At 46.8% G+C, this 26,986-nt stretch overlaps 1 protein-coding gene across 1 annotated transcript in view; it reads left to right on the forward strand.

Moving 5' to 3' along the window:
* The window catches only part of LOC310784758 (NLR family CARD domain-containing protein 3-like), an 81,003-nt gene extending 55,523 nt beyond the window's left edge, over window positions 1-25,480 (forward strand). Inside the window, exons 3-8 of the mRNA XM_083645798.1 lie at window positions 7,412-7,640; window positions 8,010-9,813; window positions 10,537-10,710; window positions 12,214-12,387; window positions 12,547-12,593; window positions 24,764-25,480. Coding sequence (XP_083501924.1) covers window positions 7,412-7,640; window positions 8,010-9,813; window positions 10,537-10,710; window positions 12,214-12,387; window positions 12,547-12,593; window positions 24,764-25,347 — 3,012 coding nt within the window. The 3' untranslated portion in view covers window positions 25,348-25,480. The remainder of the gene's footprint in view (window positions 1-7,411; window positions 7,641-8,009; window positions 9,814-10,536; window positions 10,711-12,213; window positions 12,388-12,546; window positions 12,594-24,763) is intronic.
* The last annotated feature ends 1,506 nt before the right edge of the window (window positions 25,481-26,986 follow it).

Below are 26,986 nucleotides of genomic sequence, written 5' to 3' on the forward strand. Positions count from 1 at the left end.
ACTTAGCTAGTAGCGGATATCCGTCCCCTTGAGTTCCACAAACCACAAGGGGGCGGCGGACGAGCGCTGCGGGAGGTTTTTCATCGACCCGGTTCTCTTCACCAGGAACGGAAGAGTATTTATCTCATTGGTTTAACTGCTGGCCCCGGCAGTCTCTCTTGCTAACCAGCCTCATGGCTCAGTTGTAGCTAGTTGAGTTACGCTAACCTTAGCTAGCTTTATTGCTAAATTCCCCGGGTGGGGATTGTGTTGTTAGCTGCTAGGTAACTTAGCGAGCTTGCCTGCTGTCACCTAGCTTCCCCTGTCAGGGTAGAATTGTTATGCTAGCCTCATTGTAACTGTTGCTGTGCACCGTTAGCTGTGGTTAGCTAGCTATTCGCTAGGTTGCTAACTGTTGCTTAGCCGCCTCGTTGGTGGCTTTTCTTCTTTCTTCGTCCCTGTGCTAGTCAGGCTGTGTCTTCGGACCCGCCTTGCCCAGCTATGGACAAGAACATGCCCTTCCATCAGTGTGGTTGGTGCCGTGCTGAGATGGCTTCAGTTCTGTCTGGGGCCGGAGCACGCCGAGCGCGCTTTGGCGGACCCACACTTCTGTCAGCGCGCCGCCATCAGGCCGCTGCCATCCATGGGGAGATGCGTCCTAGTGGCATGCCCACTGCAGGCCGAGCCTTCGCTCATGTTGCCTCCCAGGGCTTGCTGCAGTCTCGCCCACCAATGTGAGGCGACTCCCCGGTGCCAGACGAGGGTGACACAGGCATTACATATATGATCGTGGGAACCTCGTCGTACAGGTCCAGTTGAGTGACGAGGAGGCCCAGGAGGACATGTGGGAGTCGGAGCCCACTCTGGCCGAAGCGGCTGAGGAGGAGGCCCACACCTCTGCTGATGAGCCCTTCCAGAGGCAGTTCAGAGAGGTGCTGGCCAGGGCCGTGGAGAAGTTGGGCATCGCCTGAGCTTTTTCCAGCCCCATCGTCACATGCCCCTGTGCCGGGGGTTTGCCGCGTGGTCTGTGTTGGACGGTGAGCCCGAACTGGGCTATGCAACCATGCCACCGCTGGAGGATACGGTAGCGGCCCACCTATCCCCGTCCTCCACCAGGCCTCAGCTCCCCTCCATGGCCTGCCAGATGACTGCCAAGCTGGCCGGAAAGTCGTATCTGGCATCCAGCCAGGTGGCAGCGATGGCCAACAACCTGGCCATCATCCAGGGCTATCAGGCAGCCCTCCTAGCAAACCTGCAGGGCACCGCCACTTCGGAGACCTATACGGAGCTACGTATGGTCACAAACTATGCCCTGCGTATAATGGAATGCGTGGCGCTGTACGCCGGGAAGGTCATGGCCTTCTCGGTCATCACCCACCGCCACTAAACCTCACTCAGTTCAACTTGGCCTCTTCGGGCCGTCGGTAGAGAACATGGCCCAGCAGTTGGAGAGACAGCGGCAAGACTCGGCGGCCGTGAGATCCCTCATGCCACGTAGGCAGTGGTCTCCACCCTCCTGGCCAAGTGGGCGATATGCCTGGTACCAGAGGCGGAGAAGCGTGCGGGGTATTTTGCCGTTCCCAAGAAGGACGGATCTATGCGGCCCATGGACCTTCAGCTTCTGAACAAGATGCTGAATCAATCAATCAATATCCTTTATTTAACCAGGTAAAAAACTCATTGAGATTAAAACTGCTTTTCCAAGAGCGACCTGGCCAAAACGGCAGCATAAAGACAGTTTCATCAATACACACAAACACAAAATAAACAGATAAAATACAGTCAGTCACACACTCAGGAAACAATAGTTAGGTTACACTGCAGGGCAATCACAAGAGCCAAGAGAACTAATTTCTCTGTCTCTTAAAATTGACCTGAAATCCCCCAGAGGGTAACACTTTATAATAACGTTCAGTCATAAGTCATTTATAAGCCTTTAGTTAATGATGAACTAACCATTTACAAAACATGAATATACATTTGTAGATGATTAATACATGTTATGTTAACATATACAAATGTGTTGTAAGTCATCTATAAACCTTTAGTAAATGAAATGTTCCTCACCTGTTATAAATGATGTGTAAATAATTTACAATTCATTTACAAGGCGTTCTGCATCCCTGGCCTAATCTAAAGTGTAAACCATTCATCACACATAAATGTGTTACATACATAGCTCTGTTTGTCAAAATTGAAGCCAATGTGGAAGTGTCCTCTTTGCCTGCAGGGGGCGACCCATTTGTTTGTGGACTTCTGTTTTGAAGCCTCAAGTATGGCTTCAGTAAACATTTTCCTAATGTGTTTATGGTCTCAATCGCTAGTTTCAGACTATCTTGTAGTTGCAGACTATGTTTTGGGGCGTGATTGACAGGTCGCTTGTCCACTGATCACACAGATCGCCAATCACGGACCAATAGCAGGCCGTGCTACACAGACCAATGTATCGCCCCCTGCAGGCCATTCGAAAGAATGCAGGTTTAACACGTTCACTGCCGTGGACGAGATATCTCGTCAAGCAGAAACCAACGGTTGACTGCCAATGACGAGATATCTCGTCCAAATTTTTTTTTTTTTTTTTTTGACGGTGGGACGTGCATCTAACCCTTTTACATCTCCTATATAAATATGGGAGCCACCGAACGTGTACAACCCATTCCACCGACCCACTAAGTGGCGACAGTGCTCTCCAGAGTAGAAAAAGCCGAGCCAAAACTGCAGGGGAAAGCGCGAGGAAACCATTCTCATACTGTAAAATGGATTGGCGAAAACGCTTTCGCTTTCGCGCTGACGCACAACGGTGGGGGGTTCCAAAAATAGACTGGGTGCACACTTTGAAACACGCAGCATAAATAAGCCCAGAATCGCAAAAGCTTCATCAAAGCTCTCAACCGAAACCCCAAGAAACGAGCGAGCCCATCCAGACTCGCCCGAGGAGGGGCAGCCAGGCAGCAGACAGGCAGCAGAAACTCGCTTGTGACAGACCCGCTGCAGAGCCAAGGAGGGCGGAGGAGAACGCCCACGGAGGGAGGAGTTTAAGGAGAGGGGGGTTTCCTGCTGTTATGGAGGAAATTACTGTTCAAAACTATTGTTTAGATGTCTGACGTCTTACTGATGCGAAAAATAAATGGTTAAAGTGACTGTTCTATCGAATTTCACAAAAAGCCATTTATCTCAGCTTAAATTTTCAGACGCTGAAACCATGCTGTATTCAACTGCTAATGTCTACATAACTACTAACTCTACAAACTAACTCTTTTAGAGAGAGAAAGCACACATTCTATTAGTTCCTTTGAGATATTTTGTATTCACAAAATCCTAGCAGAAAATAATCCTCGGCTATTGAAAGATGAGCCAGAATCCTCAAAAAAACCACTTGGCAGAAGCTACCTACAGTATTGAAAAAACGGCTGGCAGTGAATGTGTTAAGTGCATTTCCGCATTGGCTTCAATTTTGACAGAGCTACCCCCTTGTATGTAACACATTTATGTGTGATGAATGGTTTACACTTTAGATTAGGGGATGCAGAAAGCCTTGTAAATGAATTGAAAATGATTTACACATCATTTATAACAGGTGAGGAAGACTTGTGAAGGTGAAGAAGAATTTACTAAAAGTTATCGATGACTTACAACGCATTTGTGATATATTAACATAGCATTTATTAACACGTTAACTGCCAGCGACGTATGCATACGTCAAAAAAAATCCAGCGCTTGACTGCCAGCGACGTATGGATACGTCAAAAAAATCGTTTTTTTTTTTTTGACGGTGGGGCGTTGATCAATCCCTTTTACGTCTCCTGTACAATTATTGGAGGTATTGAATGTGTATAATCTATTTTACCGACCCACTAAGTGTTGACAGTGCTCCCCCAGACGAGCGAAATCAAAGAAAAAGGGAGCAAGGAAATGGCGAGGCGATTTTACAGTATTACATTCTCATGAAAATGGTTGGGGGAAAACGCTCTCGTTTTCGCACTGATTGCTGGCGATGCGGGATTGCAAATTTACATAATACATTACAGGTGGAACACACTTTGAAACACGCAGCATAAATATGACCAGAATCGCAAAAGCTTCTCTCAACCAAAACTCCCAAGAAGCGAGCGAGTACATGCCGACTTCCTCAAACAGCAGCCTGCAGACAGGCACAGGAGAGCAGCAAAAGCACTGAGACTGTGACGGCCGCGGCAGCCAAGAAGAGGGAGGAGTTGAGGAGTTGAAGCAACTCTGCCTCTCGCTCTCTCCCTCTCTCTCTCTCTCTCTCTCTCGCTCTCTCTCTCTCCCTCCCTCCCTCTCTCTCTCTCTCTCTCTCTCTCTCTCTCCCTCTCCCCCTCTCACTAGGATTAAACCTAGTGCGTCTCCCTCCCGAGAGGGAGGGAGAGAGAGAGAGAGGGAGGGAGAGCGAGAGGGAGGGAGAGAGAGAGAGAGAGAGAGAGAGAGAGAGGGAGGGAGAGCGAGGGGAAGGGAGAGAGAGAGAGAGAGAGAGAGAGCGAGAGGGGGAGGGAGAGAGAGAGAGAGAGAGAGCCAAAAATGAATGGTTAAAGTGACAGCTCTATCGAATTTCACAAAAAGCCGTTTATCTCTGAATATTTTTTCTCATGCTAAAACCATGCTGTATTCAACTGATAATGCTTACATAACTACTAACTCTACAAACTAACTCTTTTAGACAGAGAAAGTACACATTCTATTAGTACTTTTGAGATATTGTATGTTCACAAACTCCAAGCAGAAAATAATCCTCGGCGCTTGTAAAATGAGCCACAATCCTCAAAAAACGGCTTGGCAGAAGCTACCTACAGTAAGAAAAAAACGGCTGGCAGTCAATGTGTTAATCATCTACAAATGTATATTCATGTTTTGTAAATGATTAGTTCATCATTAACTAAAGGCTTATAAATGACTTACGACTGAACGTTATTATAAAGTGTTACCAGCCTTTTTACTGAGGGAGCTGCCCTTCCGCATGCTTACCCTGCCCCGCCTCTTCAATGCCTTGCCTGTCCTTCAGCCCACGGACATTCACCGCCTGTGCTGGCTCCCCTCTGTGCGAAGGAGATACACGTCGACGACGCACTCATAGTGGCGGACTCGAGGGACCTCGCCATCGCGCACACCAGGGTGGTGACAGACCACCTACAGACCCTGGGGTTTTACTTCGTTTTGAACTTCGGAATCTCACACTATGCCAAGCTGCACCCTGCAGCGCACCTACTGGAAAGTGTCTATTTTCTCAAAATTGACCCCTTTAAAACCATCCATTGCGCCTGAAGGCATCATGGCATCTGGCCTATGGCGCGGCAACCCACTGCGCCCTGTGACCACCACGTCACATCCACGCCATATTGCCATATCTACTCTTTTCCAGCAACCTACTGAAACGTGTGTCTTCTCTTGACCCTTGCTAGCTAACGGTTAACTCTTAGCCAGTAGTGGATACCCATCCCCTTGTGTTCCAACAACTGTAACGGGAGCGGCGGACGAGGACTGTGGGTCATTCTCACCGACGCCTCGCTATGGGGTTGGGGTGCGATGTGCGATGGCCTCTCGGCAAATGGCCGGTGGGAAACCCAGGAGCTTCATCACATAAACATGCTAGAGCTGGAAGCTGTTCGCCTGGCTCTACGCCACGTCCGGCATCAGATACGTGGTTACCACATCCTGATTCGCTCGGACAACATGGCCATGATCGCCTACTTGAACAAGCAGGGAGGTGTACGGTCGAGAGCCTTGAACCAAGTGGCAGCGGAGATACACCTTGACCGCACTCCCGCCTGCTCTCCTTGTCAGCGGCACACGTACCCGGCCGGCTGAACTTCTGAGCGGACTTGTTGTCACGGGGCAATTTTGGATTCCACTGACAGACAGACACCCCCGGCAGACAGAGTGGCGGTTACTCCCCCAAGTGGTGGAACAGATTTGACCTCATCCTGCTGTCGGAAGGGCAGCCATGGCCGCTGCCATGCTGGGAGGACCTCCTGTCGCAAGCAAAGGGCGAAATACTCCAACCCGCCCCTTCCAGATGGAAGCTGACAGCCTGATCCCTGTACGGGAGTGCCTGTTAGCTCAGGGTTTGCCCATGAGTGTGGTGCACACCATACAGAGCACTAGGGCTATGTCCACGTGCTCTTAGTACGCTTAGTGGCGAGTTTTCTCGCACTGGTGCACGGAACGGTGCAGAATGTGGTGTTCAGCCCATCCTCTGTTTCCTGCAGAGCCTGTATGATGCGGGCCAGTCCCCTCAGTCCCTCAAGGTCTATGTGGCTGCCATATCGGCCTGTCACATGGAGATCGAAGGGAAATCATTGGGGAGCCTCCTGCTGGTCTCCCGGTTTATGAAGGGGGTGCGCAGGCTGTGACCACGGGTGCGGAATGTCCCTAATTGGGACTTGTCACAGTGTTGGATGGTCTCTCGGCTCCCCTGTTCGAGCCCTTGGAAACTGTGGACCTGAAGTTCCTGTCCTTGAAGACTGCGCTGCTGTTAGCCTTGTCCTCAGGCAAGAGGGTTGGCGACTTGATTGCCCTGTCGGTCGAGCAGTCTTGCTTGATATTTGCTGATGACGAGCGGAGGGTTACGCTTCGGCCCAACCCCGCGTACCAGCCTAAAAATACCAACGCTAGCTTCAGGTCTATGGTTGTAGACCTGACGGCTTTTATAGAGCAGCTTTTATAGGCGTACATTTTGAGAAAATGGAGATTATCCAGTAGGTGCACTGCTGGGAAGCAGCTTGGCATAGTGTGAGAATCTTCGTTCTCACTCATAAAACCTGGGTTGTAGGACAACCCCAACATTTCATTGACTCCCCCCACTTTTACTCATTACACCTCACCCTAAACCTAACCTAACCTCTAAATCAAAACATTTTTGGCTGAGGACCAATGTGCCTATTTTACAATTTTCTAAGAGACTGTGTTGGCTTTTCTGCCGCAGAGATAGCCTAGCCTTGGGCTTGGAGTGTTACCCTGATCTCAGTTAGCTTCTGGTTGAACTTGTGTTTCAGTGTTGCCAGCTCTTCCTTCAAGTCTTTCCTTAACTCCTTAAGGTCAGAAATAGCCAAGTGCATTTCTTTTTTTTAAGGCACGGAGGTCTTTAGAGATAGACAGCATTTCGGAGATCACCTCCTCTCTGGGGTTGGTAATGTCTTCTCCGCTTGCTAGTATGCCATTTTCCTCGTCGGGGGAATCCATTTGGTAGTTTTTTGACCAAATGTGGTTAGTGGTTCAGTTACCCACTTTTCTGACCTTTTTTCTGATGCCCAAAGTAATTTCTCTCCCATCTAAGTGTGTGAGTTAAAAGTTTTCAAGTAGGGGGTTGTTTTTAATACTGATTGAGAAATGATGCATCCACCTCAAGCATGGTTTCACCAGAAGTCCATTATTCACGATTAAAATACAAACATTTAATTCAGATTTTATTCTGTTCCAGCTGCTTGAGGAGAACATCGTCACTTTTGCGAAGAAGGAACTGAAGAGATTCCAGAGGGTTCTGAGTCCAGATTACCCAGAATGCTTAGAGAGTCAGATGGAGGATGAGAAGGAGGTGGACGGTGAGGAGGAAGAGCACAGGAGAAGCAGCACAGAGGCTTTTCTAAACATCACACTGCTCTTCCTGAGGAGAATGAAGCAGGAGGAGCTGGCTGACTCTCTGGACAGCAGTAAGAGGCTTTAACAGCTTTAAGATGATGGAGAGGGGAAGTGGTGGGAAAACATTTTCTTAACCTGGGTGCATAATGCTGAACACAGTATTATTGCAGGGTGTCCTGGGCTTTTTGGGTGCTGTGTGAAATATTATGCAATTTCACATTATTTTGGACCATACTTATTATGTGTCTACAAACATTAGGAAAAGCCACAGCTTTTTTAAATGTAAAACTTGGTAAATTGATTTTACAGCTTGGGTGCTGTGCCTAATCCTTATAATGGTAGAGAAAAACCATGTGTTGGCAAAAGCATGCGGTAACTGAGAAATGTTTAGACTCATATTTACAGCAACATCCACTGATCGATGTAATTTGTTCTTTCAGAAACTCTTGCTTCAGTGTGCCAAAATAATCACAAATCCAGTCTGAAGGAGAAGTTTCAGTGTCTGTTTGAGGGGATTGCTAAAGCAGGAAACCCAACACTTCTGAATCAGATCTACACAGAACATTACCTCACAGAGGGAGGGAGTGGAGAGGTCAATGATGAACATGAGGTCAGACAGATTCAAGCAGCATGCAGGAGATCAGCAAGACCAGAAGCATCAATCAAAAGTGAAGACATCTTTAAACCCTTACCTGGAAGAGATGGACCAACCAGAACATTGTTGACAAAAGGAGTGGCTGGCATTGGGAAAACAGTCTTAACACAGAAGTTCACTCTGGATTGGGCGGAAAATAAAGCAAACCAGGATATACAGTTCACATTTCCATTCACTTTCCGAGAGCTGAATCTGCTGAAAGAGAAAAGGCTCAGCTTGGTGGAACTTCTTCATCACTTCTTTCCTGAGACGAAAAAGGCAGGAATCTGCAGGTTTGACAAGTTCCAGGTTGTGTTAATCTTTGATGGTCTGGATGAGTGTCGACTTCCTCTCGACTTCCAAAACAACGAGATCCTGACTGATGTTACAAAGTCAACCTCAGTGGACGTGCTGCTGACTAACCTAATCAGGGGGAAACTACTTCCCGCTGCTCACATCTGGATGACCACACGACCTGCAGCAGCCAATCAGATCCCTCCTGAGTGTGTTGATGTGGTGACAGAGGTAAAAGGCTTCACTGACCCACAGAAAGAGGAGTACTTCAGGAAGAGATTCACAGATGAGGACCAGGCCAGCAGAATCATCTCCCACATCAAGACTTCACGAAGCCTCCACATCATGTGCCACATCCCAATCTTCTGCTGGATCTCTGCTACAGTTCTGGAGCATGTGTTGAAAACTGGAGAGATAAGATACCTGCCAACGACCCTGACTGAGATGTACATCCACTTCTTACTGGTTGAGTCCAAACAGGGCAACATCAAGTATCATGGGAGAGCTGAGACAGATCCACTCTGGAGTACGGAGAACAGGAAGATGATTCTCTCTCTGGGAAAACTGGCTTTTGAGCAGCTGGAGAAAGGCAACCTGATCTTCTATGAAGCCGACCTGACAGAGTGCGGCATTGATATCAGAGCAGCCTCAGTGTACTCAGGGGTGTTCACACAAATCTTTAAAGAGGAGCGTGGGCTGAATGAGGACACCGTGTTCTGCTTTGTCCATCTGACCATTCAGGAGTTTCTGGCTGCAGTTTATGTCTTTCTGTCATTCATCAACACTGATGCCAATCTACTGTCAGAAACTCAATCAACATCCTCGTGGTCAACACTATCAAGAGACAAATCTAAACTAACATGGTTCTACCGCAGTGCTGTTGACAAGGCCTTACAGAGTCCAAATGGACACCTGGACTTGTGCCTTCGCTTCCTCCTGGGTCTTTCTCTGCAGAACAATCAGAATCTCCTACGAGACTTGCTGACACAGACAGGAAGTGGCTCACAGACCAATCAGGAAACAGTCCAGTACATCCACGAAAAGATCAGGGAGAATCCCTCTCCAGAGAGAAGCATCAATCTGTTCCACTGTCTGAATGAGCTGAAAGACCGTTCTTTAGTGGAAGAGATCCAACAGTCCCTGAGATCAGGACATCTTTCCACAGATGAACTCTCCCCTGCTGAGTGGTCGGCTCTGGTCTTCATCTTACTGTCATCAGCTGAAGACTTCGATGTGTTTGACCTGAAGAAATACTCTGCTTCAGAGGAGGCTCTTCTGAAGCTGCTACCAGTGGTCAAAGCCTCAAAAAAATCTGTGTGGGTGCATGCATTCAATATATTAAATGTAGTACTGATACAGTTTGTGCTCGTTTAACGCCATGCACAATGCAAATTGGGGGCGGACACAAGCGCATGCCTGTGATAATTGTCCAGGGCATAGCCTGCCACATGCCAAAGCAGGTGTTTCAGCGCTAAAATGTGAGGATGGCAATTACTTTGCGCTAAGAGCTTTGAAAAGGACCTTTTACCCGCAAATACCTCGCTGCACTGGGAGCGCACCGTAATCTCTGTGCAGCGCAGCGCAGTGCAAAGTAGAATTCCTTTTGGATATGTCATTACGCACAGCCTTCCACACCAATACATCAAATTATGCTGCTGAAATTGGGTATTAGCAGATAATTCAGTGAGGCAATCAACTATAACTCACTGAGAAACTTTTATCACATCGCAAAGAGGGAAATGAATTGAGAAAACTTGTTGGACAATGGATAGGCTATTTACCTTCATTACACGGAGGGTCGTTGGCATCACATACAATCTGTCAATAAGCTCTCTCTGTCCTCGCACGAGTGACTACACTCTATTATGCAAGGAGAGAATTACAGCATATTGCATGCCTCGCGCAAACAGCCTGCCATCTTCCCTGCCTTAAGGCACACGCAAACAGGTACGCAAGCGCTAATAGGGGATAGCGCCTGTCGGAAGATAGGGCCTTTGTTTTTTTGTCTAAATTGTTGTTCATCACTAATTCTTCCTCAGGCTGAGTGACTGTAAGCTGTCAGAGAGAAGCTGTGAAGCTCTGGCCTCAGTTCTCAGCTCCCAGTCCTCTGATCTGAGAGAGCTGGACCTGAGTAACAATGACCTGCAGGATTCAGGAGTGAAGCTGCTCTCTGTGGGACTGGGGAGTACAGACTGTAGACTGGAAACTCTCAGGTGAAATAAGGTTATGATGCAAATTGTTGTTAATCTCTTGCAGTAATTTCCTATTGAAAATACTGTACTCTAAAGCCTCTACTGCAGCAATTCTGTGACATACTGGTATTGCTTTTTCAAATACATCAGAGTTGTCACACTTTTTCATGTCAAGGACTCCTAAACTGACACAAATTAGACCATGGAACCCCAATTGATAAGATTTTCTTCCTGAGGTCCTCCATATGATAAAATGTTTGCTTTTAGATTTTTATTGCAGAAAGTGTATGAAACCCATGACCAACATATTCATACATTCTGTCACTGTGTTACTTATGGATAGAATTATCATCAAATATTATCAAATAAATCATTCCCCTCTTTGCTGGGCACCCCCTGGAACCCCCTCAAAGACACCTGGTCAAGTCAAGTCAAGTTTATTTGTATAGCGCTAATTCACAAGCATGTCTCAGTGGACTTCACAGAGAATATGTCTAGCTAAATCTAGGTGACACAACAATGACAATTACAGTAGTAATAATAACATGATTGAGGGGGAGGAGAGAGCAGGGAAAGGGATGACGTGGGGAGGGAACAGGAGACTGTGGGGGAGGAGAGAGCAGGGAAAGGGAGGAGGTGTGGAGGGAGCAGGGGAGGAAGAGTGGGGGGATGTGGGGGTGGAGGGGGCAGCACAAGGGAGGAGGTGGGAGCAGGGGAGGCAGAGGGGGTGTGGGGAAGTAGAGAGTAGGGAAAGGGAGGAGGTTGGGAACAGGAAATGTGGGGGAGGAGAGAGCAGGGAAAGGGAGGAGGTGGGGGGGGCAGGGGAAGAGGGAAGAGGGGGGCAGAACAGATAGCATACTGTACGATACAGTCATCATGTTAGTATCGCCATAGAATGGAGGCTATGGTACAGCTGTTCAAAACCACCAAAAATATTTTGTGCATTTGTGCTTCGGGTACTAACCACGAGATGAGTAGATAAGTGAGGAGTAAATCCCCGACACCAAGTTACTTACTTGTTTGCCTGTACACAGTGCATGCACTGTATGCCGCGCATGCCTGGCAGCCATGTTTATAAAGTAATTCCGGCTATCTATTTACCTTAAAACATATAATTTCTCTGCATTTTGGATTCATATTTCATCGCGTGGTGAGTACTCGAAGCACAACATGTATTTTGCCGCTGCTAGATGTGTGGTTTTGGTGATTTTGAACAGCTGTACCATAGCCTCCATTCTATGGCGATACTAACTAACTTGACGACTGTAGCTCACTGTATACTGCACGGAGAGTGACAGTAAAGGCAGTGTGTATCTTGTTTATGTATGGGGGATATGAATTAATGAAACTCCTGAAAAGGTGGCGTATCCCTTTAACTGTTTTGCCAATTGTGTGTTGAAGATTAATTGGTGTGTTTAGAAAAAGTATTATACGTATTGGAAAATGCTGGCTAGCAATCATACAAAACTGTAATGTGTGTGTGTGTGTGTGTGTGTGTGCGTGTGTTTGTTTGTGTGTGTGCAGGCTGTCATATTGTATGGTCACAGAGGAAGGCTGTGCTTTTCTGGCCTCAGCTCTGAGCTCCAACCCCTCCCATCTGAGAGAGCTGGACCTGAGCTACAATCATCCAGGAGCATCAGGAGAGAAGCTGCTCTCTGCTGGACTGGAGGGTCCACATTGGAGACTGGACTCCCTCAGGTATGGAGAGATAACATCTGCTAGAAGGCTGAGAGTCACACACATTTTCTCTGTCACACTGAGAAGCTGACGGAGATGAGTCATGAAAACCCTCCATAGGGAAGGTTATGTTTCTGTCATCAAATGGAATAGTCTGGCCTGACTTTGTTTCCCGCACAGTGTGGACCATGGTGGAATCCAGAGGTTGAAACCAACTCCGAGGAAGTGTAAGTGTTTATTTAATTTCATTCAGGAAAACAAAGTCAACTGCTTACATGGAAAGTCCCTCTACACAGCAACAGCAATTTGTGACATCTATCCATTCAAGTCCTACTATGAACGAAGATAATGGCTGATATATATGCCATATACTGTATGTGCCATCATGAAACTGTTAAGACATTAAAGGTGCTTTCTCACTGACGCCCCGGTACCGTTCCCAAGCACACTTGTCCACAAATTGACCCCAGTTTCTGAACGTTTGATGAGTGTGAACGTTGCATTCAGTTCCGTTCCTCGCCCTGGCGCGCATGGGGAACCGTGACAGGATCCACTTAAAAAGGTGGTCTGGGGAGCGCTTTGGCGTGCCCAGGCACAGAACACTTGCTAGTGTGAAAGCCAACCATTCCGAACCACATAGACAACAAACCGCCGAGGATACACTCCAGGCATAGTTGATGAAGCAAGTGAACTCTGTTCTGTTTCCGAGCGTGGAAGAAATGTTGTAATGTGAAAGCTGACCAGCGGAGGAGAGGGGAGCGGAGGGGCAATCGTTCCCGGGTGTGGAACGGAAAGGAAGGAAAGCAATCGTTCCCAGTGAGAAAGTAACCTAAAGGTCAAAGTTTAGCGGCGCAGAGAACAGTCAGGACAAAGGAGCTTAATTTGGCCGCCACTCATGACGTTTATTGCACACACACACCACCTCCACCCAGAGGGGAATCATCTGGGCCTTCTAGGTATTCACTGAAGGCCCAAAAAGAAATTGAAAAGAAAATAATTTTTCCCCTAATAAATTATTTGTATTTGTTATTTTATTAGTTTTTATTCACTGAAATAACAGTAATAATTTCTGTGTTGTTTTCTGTTACTTGAGAAGTTGCAAAAAGTAAAGTGTTGTAGTGGAATAGTGACCTCGTGCGGTAGTAGTGGTCACTCGCACTTTATTATTCTTGTGTTCATAATTGAATGCTTCTTTTCTGGGGTGGTAAATCCAAAATTTATGGGGATGCAACATATCTTTATGAGATGTGATTATTTTGATTAATGGTGTGGTCATATTTTATACTGTGTAACGTTGGAGTGCATATTTTGTTTACGTTTGATGGTACGTCAGGTATTCTCAGTTGCGCATCCGTCGACCGGCTGATTCCTCATATGCCATAACGTTTCGTTCTGATTGGTATGCGGAGCTGGTAAGATAAACTATATGTTATAAATAATAATATTACCTGTGTGTTGGTGCCACTAACGTTTCGGGTATGTGTCTTATACACTTGATGGCATAACCATGTCGCTAATTTGTTGTTGTCTGTGTATCAGTGTGTATAAGTACCCCGTACTTACACTATAGGTACAGTGTGGTACCCCGTAATTAGCCTATCAGTACATAATTGGTCCCCTGCTTTAGAATACAGCCCGCGACCCCGTAGTTACCCTGTAAGTACAGTGTGGTACCCCGTAATTAAGCTATAAGTACAGAATTGGTCCCCTGCTTCTGAATACAGCCCGCGACCCCGTAGTTACCCTGTAAGTACAGTGTGGTACCCCGTAGTTATACTATAACTACAGATCTTGTTACCCTCTAGTTAAAGTCTAAATTCACTCCTTGTACCCCGTAGTTCTATAACTACACTCCTTCTACCCCGTAGTTATACTATAAGTACAGATCTTGTTACCCTCTAGTTAAAGTCTAAATTCACTCCTTGTACCCCATAGTTATACTATAACTACACTCCTTGTACCCCGTAGTTATACTATAACTACATATCTTGTTACCCTCTAGTTAAAGTTTAAATTCTCTCCTTGTACCCGGTAGTTATACTATAACTACAGTCCTTAAACCCCGTAGTTATACTATAACTACACTCCTTAAACCCCGTAGTTATACTATAAGTACAGATCTTGTTACCCTCTAGTTAAAGTCTAAATTCACTCCTTGTACCCCGTAGTTCTATAACTACACTCCTTCTACCCCGTAGTTATACTATAAGTACAGATCTTGTTACCCTCTAGTTAAAGTCTAAATTCACTCCTTGTACCCCATAGTTATACTATAACTACACTCCTTGTACCCCGTAGTTATACTATAACTACATATCTTGTTACCCTCTAGTTAAAGTTTAAATTCTCTCCTTGTACCCCGTAGTTATACTATAACTACAGTCCTTAAACCCCGTAGTTATACTATAACTACACTCCTTATACCCCATAGTTATACTATAACTACACTCCTTGTACCCCGTAGTTATACTATAACTACACTCCTTAAACCCTGTAGTTATACTATAACTACACTCCTTAAACCCCGTAGTTATACTATAACTACACTCCTTAAACCCCGTAGTTATACTGTAACTACACTCCTTAAACCCCGTAGTTATACTATAACTACACTCCTTGTACCCCGTAGTTATACTATAACTACACTCCTTAAACCCTGTAGTTATACTATAACTGCGGGGCGGCTTTAGCTCAGGAGGTAGAGCGGGTCGGCCAATGACGCAAGGGTTGGCGGTTCGATCCCCGCTCCCTCCCAGGTGCTGTCGTTGTGTCCTTGGGCAAGACACCTAACCCTCCTTGCTCCCGATGGTGTGTAGGCACCCTGCGTGGTAGCCTGCCGCCATTGGTGTATGAATGGGTGAATGTAGACTATCTACTGATTGTAAAGCGCTTTGGATAAAAGCGCTATATAAATGCAGGCCATTTACCATTTAACATAACTACACTCCTTAAACCCCGTAGTTATACTATAACTACACTCCTTGTACCCCGTAGCTATCCTATAACTACACTCCTTGTACCCCGTATAACTACATATCTTGTTACCCTCTAGTTAAAGTTTAAATTCACTCCTTGTACCCCATAGTTATGCTATAACTACACTCCTTGTACCCCGTAGTTATACTATAAGTACAGATCTTGTTACCCTCTCGTTAAAGTCTAAATTCACTCCTTGTGCCCCGTAGTTATACTATAACTACACTCCTTGTACCCCATAGTTATACTATAACTACATGCTTATTTGCGGGCTGTATTCTAAAGCGTTACCATAATGTCCCTAAATTGTTATGATATTGGACTCACTTTGTTTCAGCAAATATTGGGTTAAATATTTGGACCAGCCTCCACCAGCAAATGGTATTTGATTGACAGCAAGCCAGCAGACCCTGGGGATGACAATTTTGATGACAGGTGTTTTAACCAATCACAATTCCATTGAGTTGTGGCCTTAGCCAATCACAATTAGTTGAGTTGTGGGTGGGATCTTTCCAGGCATTCGCGAATACAAGCCAACCAGGAGACGAGACAAACGACAAGGAGGGAGGAGTTTATTATGATGTGGTTGTGATGAGGAAATGGACGCGCAGCGATAGTTTTCAAAGGATTTAATCTGGAGCTGTCAAGCTGCAAAAAGCTATATTTTCGCCATTTCCAGGCTAACCTGGAGGGCTTGCTTGTTGCTTTTCGGGAGGATGGGTTTTGTCATCAAGTGAACGTCATTGTCATTTTTTGTATTGCTGGTGGCGCTGGGGCAGCTGATGTCGGTGGGCAGGGGGAGTTTTGGACCCGCCCGCGGGTTTTTGAGTTTGTTGTGCTTTTAAATTCGGAGTCTTTCTGTGTATTGAGCTAATTGTTAAAACTGTGGTTGTGTTACTGACAGACTATAATGATACAGTGACCTAAATAACCTGGCTGTGGAAGACAACTCATAATAGTCCGCCCTCAACAATGCATAAAGACGCACGCAGTGCGCACAGAGACCTCAGACTTGCACGTATAGGCTATATATATATAGTGTGTATGTGTGTGTGTGTAGGGGGGGTTACGGCATAGAAGGCCCGGTTCTGATAGGCACGGTTCGCCACTGCCTCCACCAAGTAACTTCCTCATATACACACCCTCCATACCACCAAATGTGACAGTTCCTGGCGTTTCGACCCACAAATAGGCAGAGGTCATTTTTCCGTTTTTTACAGATTCTGAAACTGCAGACTGTAAGCTTTCAAATGATGTGTCACACATTGTAATCTGAAAACATTTGAAGGACATATGCTTATTTGATTGTTCACACCCCTAAAAGCAACAAGCTGAGAAATCCGGCCTCAAAGTTGGAGAGGTTTTTGACACCTGAGGCAGCCAGGTAATGGGGGAGTGAACAATAGCTGCTCATTTACATTAACCACTCCCCATCCACTCCAGCTGATCACTGTCACTCCACTGACACACTGGGAGACAGTCCAAGACAGTCCAAGACAATGATAGAATGTAGGACTGTTTTGGTGATGGGTTTCATACACTTTCTGTAATAAAACATCTGAAAGCAAAAATCTTTTCAAATGAAAACACAATAAGATGAACAGTGCACACTTTATTAACATCTCCTTTTGCCTGACGCGGCTGGATCTGCGAGCGTTTCGTTGCAAAGAAGGTGTTAAGAATGCCCCAGACCCTTCTTACAAAACCTTCTTAAAGATCGTCTTAGGCTATGTGCTTTACTCTGTTGTTCGGAATCAGAATTGAGTATACACTCGCTGAACCAGTATGAATCAGGGTTTTTCAAGGTAGGGGTGGGAGGGAATGGGGGGGGGGAAGGAGGGAAGGGGCATCTGCTGTCAAAAAAAAAGAAAATCTGAAGGAGATAATTAATGTTGATTAATTATTAGTTATACTCTAACTACACTCCTTAAACCCCGTTGTTATACTCTAACTACACTCCTTAAACCCCGTTGTTATACCCTAACTACACTCCTTAAACCCTGTTGTTATACTCTAACTACACTCCTTAAACCCCGTTGTTATACTCTACCTACACTCCTTAAACCCCGTTGTTATACTCTAACTACACTCCTTAAACCCCCTTGTTATACTATAACTACACTCCTTAAACCAAGTCAGGTCAAGTCAAGTCAAGTTTATTTATATAGCCCTAATTCACAAGCATGTCTCAGAGGGCTCCACAGAAAGTATGTCTAGCTGATTCTAGCTGACACAACAGTAACAAGAATATACAGAATAAAGATAACATTTGAACAATTGATAATATAGAAAATATAGAAATGAAGAGAGAGCAGAGGAGAGAGCAGGAGAAGGGGGAAGAGCAGGGGGAATGTGAGAGAGTGATGGGGTGGGGAGGGAATGGGAGATGTTGGAGGGTATAGGAGGTGGGGAAGGAGCAAGAGGAGAGAGCAGGAGAGGGAGGAGGTGGGGATAGAATGAGAAATATAGACGCACATCTTGCAAACGGACATATGTCAATTTCTAAGCAACCAAACTATGCCTAATTTAATTGGCTGCAAGCCTTTAGTAGTGAGTCATTTTGCCAAATAAGCACATGTTCACATATAGAGCTTATGGGTGCCTTGCTTTAGGGAAGAGTGTGTGCCATGCTTTGAATAGTGGCGAAATACTAAGAGCATGGGTGCCATGCTTTAAATAGTGGCGGAATATTGCGATGCTATGCCATGCTTTAAATAGTGGCGGAATATTGGAGGGGATAGAGTGGGTGCCATGCTTTGGAGTAAAATGTGTACTATGCTTTAGAGTAGTGGGGGAAGGGGGGAAGAGGAAGAACACCGGGAAGAGGAGAAAGCAGGAGAGTGGAGGAGGGAGGGAGAGCGGGGGGATGTGAGGGAGGAGAGGGGGGAGGTGGGGAGAAAAAAGGAAATGTGGAGGAGGAGAGAACAGAGGAGGGGAGATGAGGGTGCAGGGGAGGGAGAGCCAGGGTAGAGGTAGGGTCTAGGGTTGGGGGAGGGGAGGGAGTAGGATACGGGCCCGGATTAGGGCGAGGGTGGGGAGAAATGGGAAATGTGGAGGAGGAGAGAACAGAGAAGGAGAGGTGGGAGGGTGCAGGGGAGGGAGAGCAGGGGGAATGTGAGAGGGAGGAGAGGACAGAGAGGAGGAGAGAACAGAGAAGGAGAGGTGGGAGGGTGCAGGGGAAGGAGAGCAGGGGGAATGTGAGAGAGGGGAGAGGACAGAGAGGAGGAGAGAACAGAGAAGGAGAGGTGGGAGGGTACAGGGGAGGCAGAGCAGGGGGGATGTGAGAGAGGGGAGAGGACAGAGAGGAGGAGAGAACAGAGAAGGAGAGGTGGGAGGGTGCAGGGGAAGGAGAGCAGGGGGAATGTGAGAGAGGGGAGAGGACAGAGAGGAGGAGAGAACAGAGAAGGAGAGGTGGGAGGGTACAGGGGAGGCAGAGCAGAGGGAATGTGAGAGGGAGGAGGTGAGGAGGAAATGGGAAATGTGGAGGAGGAGGGAACAGAGAAGGAGAGATGGGAGGGTGCAGGGGAGGGAGAGCCAGGGTAGAGGTAGGGTCTAGGGTTGGGGGAGGGGAGGGGGTAGGATACGGGCCCGGATTAGGGCGAGGGTGGGGAGAAAATGGGAAATGTGGAGGAGAGAACAGAGAAGGAGAGGTGGGAGGGTGCAGGGGAAGGAGAGCAGGGGGAATGTGAGAGAGGGGAGAGGACAGAGAGGAGGAGAGAACAGAGAAGGAGAGGTGGGAGGGTGCAGGGGAAGGAGAGTAGGGGGAATGTAAGAGAGGGGAGAGGACAGAGAGGAGGAGAGAACAGAGAAGGAGAGGTGGGAGGGTGCAGGGGAAGGAGAGCAGGGGGAATGTGAGAGGGAGGAGGTGGGGAGAAAATGGGAAATGTGGAGGAGGAGGGAACAGAGAAGGAGAGGTGGGAGGGTGCAGGGGAGGGAGAGCCAGGGTAGAGGTAGGGTCTAGGGTTGGGGGAGGGAGTAGGATACGGGCCCGGATTAGGGCGAGGGTGGGGAGAAAATGGGAAATGTGGAGGAGGAGAGAACAGAGAAGGAGAGGTGGGAGGGTGCAGGGGAAGGAGAGCAGGGGGAATGTGAGAGAGGGGAGAGGACAGAGAGGAGGAGAGAGGCAGAGAAGGAGAGGTGGGAGGGTGCAGGGGAAGGAGAGCAGGGGGAATGTGAGAGAGGGGAGAGGACAGAGAGGAGGAGAGAACAGAGAAGGAGAGGTGGGAGGGTGCAGGGGAAGGAGAGCAGGGAGATGTGAGAGAGGGGAGAGCAGGAAGTGGCAGGGATTCAGGAAAATAGGGGAGAAGAGGAGAAGGAGCAGAGGGGGGGAGAAGGAGGAGAGAGCAGGAGAAGGGAGGGCGGGGCGGTGGGATGTGGGGGAGGAAAGAGCCTGGAAAGAGAGGAGGTGGGGGGGGGAGTGGGAAATGTGGGAGAGGGGAGAACAGGAAGGGGGAAGAAGGGAAGAAGCGGGGGAAGGGGGAAAGAGAAAGAGAGGGGGGGGAGAAGATCAGACAACTGACTACTCTAAGCATTAACCAGAGCTAACTGGGACATAGTATCTAGCTAATCTACAGCCTAATCTGGCCTATCCTACTCTGCTCTAGTCTGATCTTTGCCTGAACACTATAACAGGTCAGCCTTAGGCTGTAGCTAATCTATCGCCTACCTAAGCTGTTCTAAACCAACCGGCAGCCCTCGACCAGTGATGAAGAGCACCGATGCCCCCTGCCCCGGCCCCCGCCCACATAAGGCGTGGGAGGGAAGGCCAGGCCGGGACACAGCGGCATCCCCTCACCCCCAGTGAACGCAAGAAAACCTTTCCACCATATGGTGGCAATCCACACATGGATCGCCACATGGATTGCCTCAGTGACTTGGCTGAGGAGGAACCTTGTGAGGTCGTTGTGCTATAGGGGCCCATTGCTGCGGCCCGGGCGGACCCAGCCCCCATGCGACCCGCCCCCCCAGCCCCCAGCCACCAGCATATGGCCCAATCCCACCGCAGCTAGTAGCGCGGTCCCGCTCCGCTCGACTCGACTTTTGGTCTCATCCCACCGGTATAAACCGGCCCAGCTCGCTTTGATTTGGGGCTGAGTCGTGCTACTTTTAGTACCTGCCTCGTCGGGGTTCTATTCTGCGAACCCGGGTTCATACGGTGACGTGAAAACATTGTAGACGACTGATTGGTCAGGCAGAATCGTGTTTACTCTCTATCCTACTGACTGTCAATGCAGCGCTGCATACCAGTTTACTTACCTACTCTTCTCTTCTATTATGCTCTTCCATCAGTCTTTTGTTTTGCTGCCTTCGCCTCTGGTGAAATAAAATCGGCGCGGTGGTTTCAATTGTCCAAAAGTCCGCTGCTCTGAAGCGCTTGTGTAGTTAGTGCTGCGTCGGCTCCGCTAGGCCGCAGGCGCTTGGTGAAGCCGCGGTTTTGCCTGGTGAGAGGCCGCGGGGGTAGAGGCTTCACTCTAGCGCAAACCCCGTCCCTCGTGCCCGTCCCTCGTGCAGCGCTTGTGAGTTTTGACTAACAACAAAGTGATATCCATTCTCCTGGTCGATTGTCACTTTTGCCCATGTACACTGTAACACTGTACACTGCTGTGATGCTATGAGCTGGCTGCTCAGGCCAGGATCAAGGACTGTGGTCATGCCAGCACTGCTCTCTCTCTCTCTCTCTCTCTCTCTCTCACTCACACACACACACACACACACACACACACTGTAGGTCATTTAGAGGCACCAGTATTTCATAGACAGTTTAAAAGTTCTGTGTATGGATTTAATTGTAACGTTATGTTATAGCATATTTCGGGACATGGGTGGAGGGCAGATATGCGGTCGCTTGGACGACCAGGTGTGGGCGGGGGCAGATGAAAGGCGGTCGAAGCAGAACGTCCATCGGGTTGAAGCAAGTAGAGCCGAGTGGTGACGGGCTGTGCAGGGCTGTAAAATGTGGTGGAATTGAGCCAATAGTGACTGAGAACAGGTCTGAGAGCAGGCCACGCGGGGGACAGGCCCACCCAGGCCACAGCAACGGACCCCCATCCGGGGACTCCCCTCCGAGACAGGCCGAGAGATGCCGGGCTAAACCATGCACAGAGTTTCCGATAATGAAACTCTGTGAATGGTTTATTATGGAAATAAAATTTACAAGAGAACAGAAAATTGAAAATGTAAAAAGGAGTCCAACAGAAGGGATATAAAAATGTAGTTTTTAAATTATCCTAAGATCAGGGAAGGGAGTTGAAAATCTAAAAAGTAGAGTCCAAAAAGAAATAGAAAATGTAGTCTTTAAGTGTTCGTAGGTTTAGAGAATACTAGTTAATTAGCTAGGTGAAAAAAGGGGTAACAAGATAGGGAGTTCCATGAGGATGATCTGAGGAATCCATGAGTCCGCGTTGGTGACATGGATTAAGAGGAGGGGAGGGGAGGATAGGAGTCAGAGGTGATGATTAAGAGGAGGGGAGGATAGGAGTTGGAGGTGATGATGAGGCCGGGGGGGGGGGGGGGGGGAGCGCTGGGGGGGGGCGGTGACCAGGATGATGAGGATAGGGGTCGGTGATGGTGATGAGCCCGGGGTGTCAGACAATAGAAGGAGTAGTGGGTAGATGGCCTAGAGTGACGACAGGTGGCTAGGGCGATGGCGGCCGGACCTAGGGCTGCAGCGGCGGGGTGTACGTCAGGCCAATGGAGGACACCTGAGGGGGAGAGAGAGAAGAGAGCGGGGGAATCTGCGCAGAGGTGGAACTAACTCTATAGACAACAATAAAATTAGGTCAAATCAAAATTTATTAGGATTATTTAGGATGACTAATACTATACTGCTAATTCAGGTCTAGGTAGTCTAGGTCTAAGTTTAGACTGATACTGCTGGCTTGTGATAGCCCGCTCAGCAGTTCAGGACTAAGTTTATTCACCAGCTATTAGATTTTCTATCTGAGCTACTGGATCGGCTGATGCCATATTATTAAATTAGGTCAAGTCTAAGTTTATACTGATACTGCTGGCTTGAGATAGCCCGCTCAGCAGTTCAGGACTAAGTTTATTCACCAGCTATTTGATTTTATATCCGAGCTACTGGATCGGCTGATGCCATATTATTAAATTAGGTCAAGTCTAAGTTTATACTGATACTGCTGGCTTGTGATAGCCCGCTCAGCAGTTCAGGACTAAGTTTATTCACCAGCTATTTGATTTTATATCTGAGCTACTGGATCGGCTGATGCCATATTATTCAATATGGCATCATTGTTATACTATTATACTCTAACTAGACTCCTTACACCCTGTTGTTATACTCTAACTACACTCCTTAAACCCCGTTGTTATACTATAACTACACTCCTTAAACCCCGTTGTTATACTCTAACTACACTCCTTAAACCCTGTTATACTCTAACTACACTCCTTAAACCCTGTTGTTATACTCTAACTACACTCCTTAAACCCCGTTGTTATACTATAACTACACCCCTTAAACCCCGTTCTAACTACACTCCTTAAACCCCGTTGTTATACTCTAACTACACTCCTTAAACCCTGTTGTTATACTATAACTACACTCCTTAAACCCCGTTGTTATACTATAACTACACTCCTTAAACCCCGTTGTTATACTCTAACTATACTCCTTAAACCCTGTTGTTATACTCTAACTACACTCCTTAAACGCTGTTGTTATACTCTAACTACACTCCTTAAACCCCGTTGTTATACTATAACTACACTCCTTAAACCCCGTTGTTATACTCTAACTACACTCCTTAAACCCCGTTGTTATACTCTAACTACACTCCTTAAACCCCGTTGTTATACTCTAACTACACTCCTAAACCCCGTTGTTATACTCTAACTACACTCCTTAAACCCCGTTGTTATACCATAACTACACTCCTTAAACCCCGTTGTTATACTCTAACTACACTCCGTAAACCCCATTGTTATACTCTAACTACACTCCTTAAACCCTGTTGTTATACTATAACTACACTCCTTAAACCCCCGTAGTTACCCTGTAAGTACAGTGTGGTACCCCGTAATTAGCCTATAAGTACAAACATTTGTCCCCTGCTTCATAATACAGCCCGCGACCCCATAGTTAGACTATAAGTACAGATTTTGTTACCCTCTAGTTAAAGTATTTTTTCACTCCTTAAACCCCGTAGTTAGACTATAACTACACTGCTTAAAACCTGTTGTTATACTATAACCACACTCCTTAAACCCCGTAGTTATACTCTAACTACACTCCTTAAACCCCGTTATTATACTATAACTACACTCCTTAAACCCCGTAGTTAGACTATAACTACATTCCTTAAACCCCGTAGTTAGACTATAACTACACTCCTTAAAACCTGTTGTTATACTATAACTACACTCCTTAAACCCCGTAGTTAGACTATAACTACACTCCTTAAACCCCGTTGTTATACCATAACTACACTTCTTAAACCCTGTTGTTATACCATAACTACACTCCTTAAACCCCGTTGTTATACTATAACTACACTCCTTAAACCCCGTAGTTAGACTATAAGTACAGATCTTGTTACCCTCTAGTTAAAGTATTAATTCACTCCTTAAACCCCGTAGTTAGACTATAACTACAGCCCTAAACCCCGTTGTTATACTATAACTACATGCTTATTTGCGAGCTGTATTCTAAAGCGTTACCCAATAGCCTTGGTCTGATCACACAAGACAAAATACATGTTATCTTCCTTCAGGAATGCTCTGCATGATGGAGAGCATAGTCCATAAAATACATCTTAGAAGAGCCATTAATCATTTATGGAACAGAGTCGATAATGATCAATAATCAATTAATAAGCGATCAATCAATAATTTACTATCACATTCCCCCACCCCCCAACCCCCCGAGTGGGAAGTGCAGCATGAACGAAAATATGTCGAGGCGGAGGTTCCGTGTTGAAACATATGACGGTCCGAGTTGTCATGAATGTGGTATAATACCTTGTCTTGTCTGCCATAATGTTGCTTACCACAAACTGGGCTTCTGCCTGCAAGAAACCACGCTGCAGCCGAAGACTCCGGCAGCTTGAGCGACACCGCATTAATAGACATGATCACCCACACAATGTTATTCCACAGCATTTCCGTAACCAACGAAAACAGTCAGGGTCACCACTTTAGAGGCGCTGAGAACAGGCAGGACAACAGAGCTTGATTTGGCTGCCACTCGTACCTTTATTGCACACACACAGCAACCACCAGCAGATAACTTCCTCATATATATACACCACCCTCCATACCACCTCCCACAACCCACAGTGTTAAAGGGCACTGTCCACACTGTCCATCATGGTGAATTCACACATTCCATAAATCAACAAATAATAAACCGCTCTATTAGAATAAAAAGAGTTTATGTATTGTGTCTTGTTCTCTCCATCAGATGTCTGTGAACTCTCAATGGACCCAAACACAGCACACAGACACCTCCTCCTGTCTGAAGACAACAGAAAGGTGACACGGGTGAGAGAGGAGCAGCCATATCCTGATCACCCAGAGAGATTTGACTGCTGGCAACAGCTGCTGTGTATAAACGATCTGACTGGTCGCTGTTACTGGGAGGTCGAGAGGAAAGGAGCGGTTGATATAGGAGTGACTTACAGAGGAATCAGTAACAGAGGAAGGGGTGCTGGCAGCAGGCTTGGAGGGAATGACAAGTCCTGGAGTCTGAGCTTCTCTGATGGTCATTACACTGCCTGGCACAATGACACATCAGTATCCACAGGAATCTCCTCCTCTGCCTCTGACAGAGTAGCAGTGTATCTGGACTGGCCTGCTGGCTCTCTGTCCTTCTACAGAGTTTCTGCTGACACACTGATCGACATCCACACCTTCCACTCCACCTTCAATGAACCACTCTACCCTGGGTTTTGGTTAAGGTCTGATTGGTCTGGGCCATGGTCCGGTTCCTCAGTGTCTCTGTGTCAGATAGACAGGGATGCAAACTCATGTATGGTGAAAAAATAGATTGATGCTCTGCGGGGGCGCCGCCGCGGAGGGGGGGCTTGCCGCGCCGCACCGCAGAGCAGGCGGCACACTGCACCATCGCAACAGTTATTTCATGATTTCTCTATAAAACTTGCCCAGTGACAAGAACAACGAAAGCAATTGACACATTGATGTGCTGAATGAGTGAATATTCAACAAACAGCAGCATTATTAATATGATCTATAAAGGAGAACTGTGGAACCCCAGGGGTCGCCTGGTAAAAAACAATATGGTAGCTCAGCTCAGTGGGCATGGTTTTATTACAATTTACTCCTAAACTGTGCCCATGGATTAGTAAACCATGTGCACAGATTTGTAATATATACTGGTAACATCAAAGAGGGACTTTTAGGTCTATATGAGCCAGAACCATTACACACAGCTTGGCTACATACTGTGAACTCTAATAATCATTAGGCACCTGGGCATATGTGTGAACTATAACCATTGATTAATCACAAAATCACATCACTAGGTTTAATTTATGATCCAATGTGTTTTGGTGACAATATGAATTAACCTGTTACTCCCTATACATCATGCTTGTAGATAATGCATTACATGTTGCAGCTCTGTGGGCCTCTAGTGTCGCTGTCTGATGTTATCAAAAAGTGTCTGCCAAAAAATGGTTGCTGTCAAATAAATTGCAGCTTTTTAAACTTGTAAAAAGGAGGATTATAACCGTTATAATCCATCCTCAGAGCAGGCAGAAAACACAGTTAACACGTTCACTGCCGTCGACGAGTTAACTCGTCAAAAAAAACAACAACGGTTGACTGCCGTCGACGAGTTAACTCATCAAAAAAAAAAAAAATTGATGGTGGGACGTGGATCAAACCCTTTTACATCTCCTATAAAAATATGGGAGCTATTGAATGTGTATAACCTATTTTACCGACCCACTAAGTGGCGACAGTGCTCTCCAGACTAGAGAAAGCTGAGCAAAAACAGCAGGAAAAAGCGTGAGGAATCCATTCTTATGAAAATGGTTTGGCGAAAACGCTTTTGCGCTGGCGCTGGGAGCTGGCGCACAACGGTGGGGGATTCCAAAAATAGACTCTGGGTGCAACACACTTTGAAACACACAGCAGAAAGCCCAGAATCGCACGCAGCTTCATCCCAGCTCACAACAAACGAACGAGCCCGATCCAGACTCGCCCGACGAGCGGCCGCCAGCAGCCAGGCAGCACAGACAGGCAGCAGAGACTCGCCTGTGACACACGCTGCAAAGCCACCAGAGACACACCCACGGAGGGAGGAGTTTGAAGGAGAGGGGGGTGGGGGTGCTGTTATGGAGGAAATTACTGTTCAGAACTATATTGTTTAGATGTCTGATGTCTCACTGATGCCAAAAATAAATGGTTAAAGTGACTGTTCTGCCTGTTCTATCGAATTTCACAAAAATGCATTTTTCTCAGCTTTCCTTCTCAGACGCTGAAACCATGCTGTATTCAACTGCTAATGCCTACATAACAGAACATGATAAAAACTAACTATTTTAGACAGAGAAAGCACACATTCTATTAGTTCTTTTGAGATATTTTGTGTTCACAAAGTCCTAGCAGAAAATAATCCTCGGCTCTTGAAAGATGAGCCAGAATCCTCAAAAAAATCCTT

The sequence above is a fragment of the Poromitra crassiceps genome, assembly GCF_964638095.1.
Source record: "Poromitra crassiceps genome assembly, chromosome: 11".
NCBI classification, from domain to species: domain Eukaryota; kingdom Metazoa; phylum Chordata; class Actinopteri; order Beryciformes; family Melamphaidae; genus Poromitra; species Poromitra crassiceps.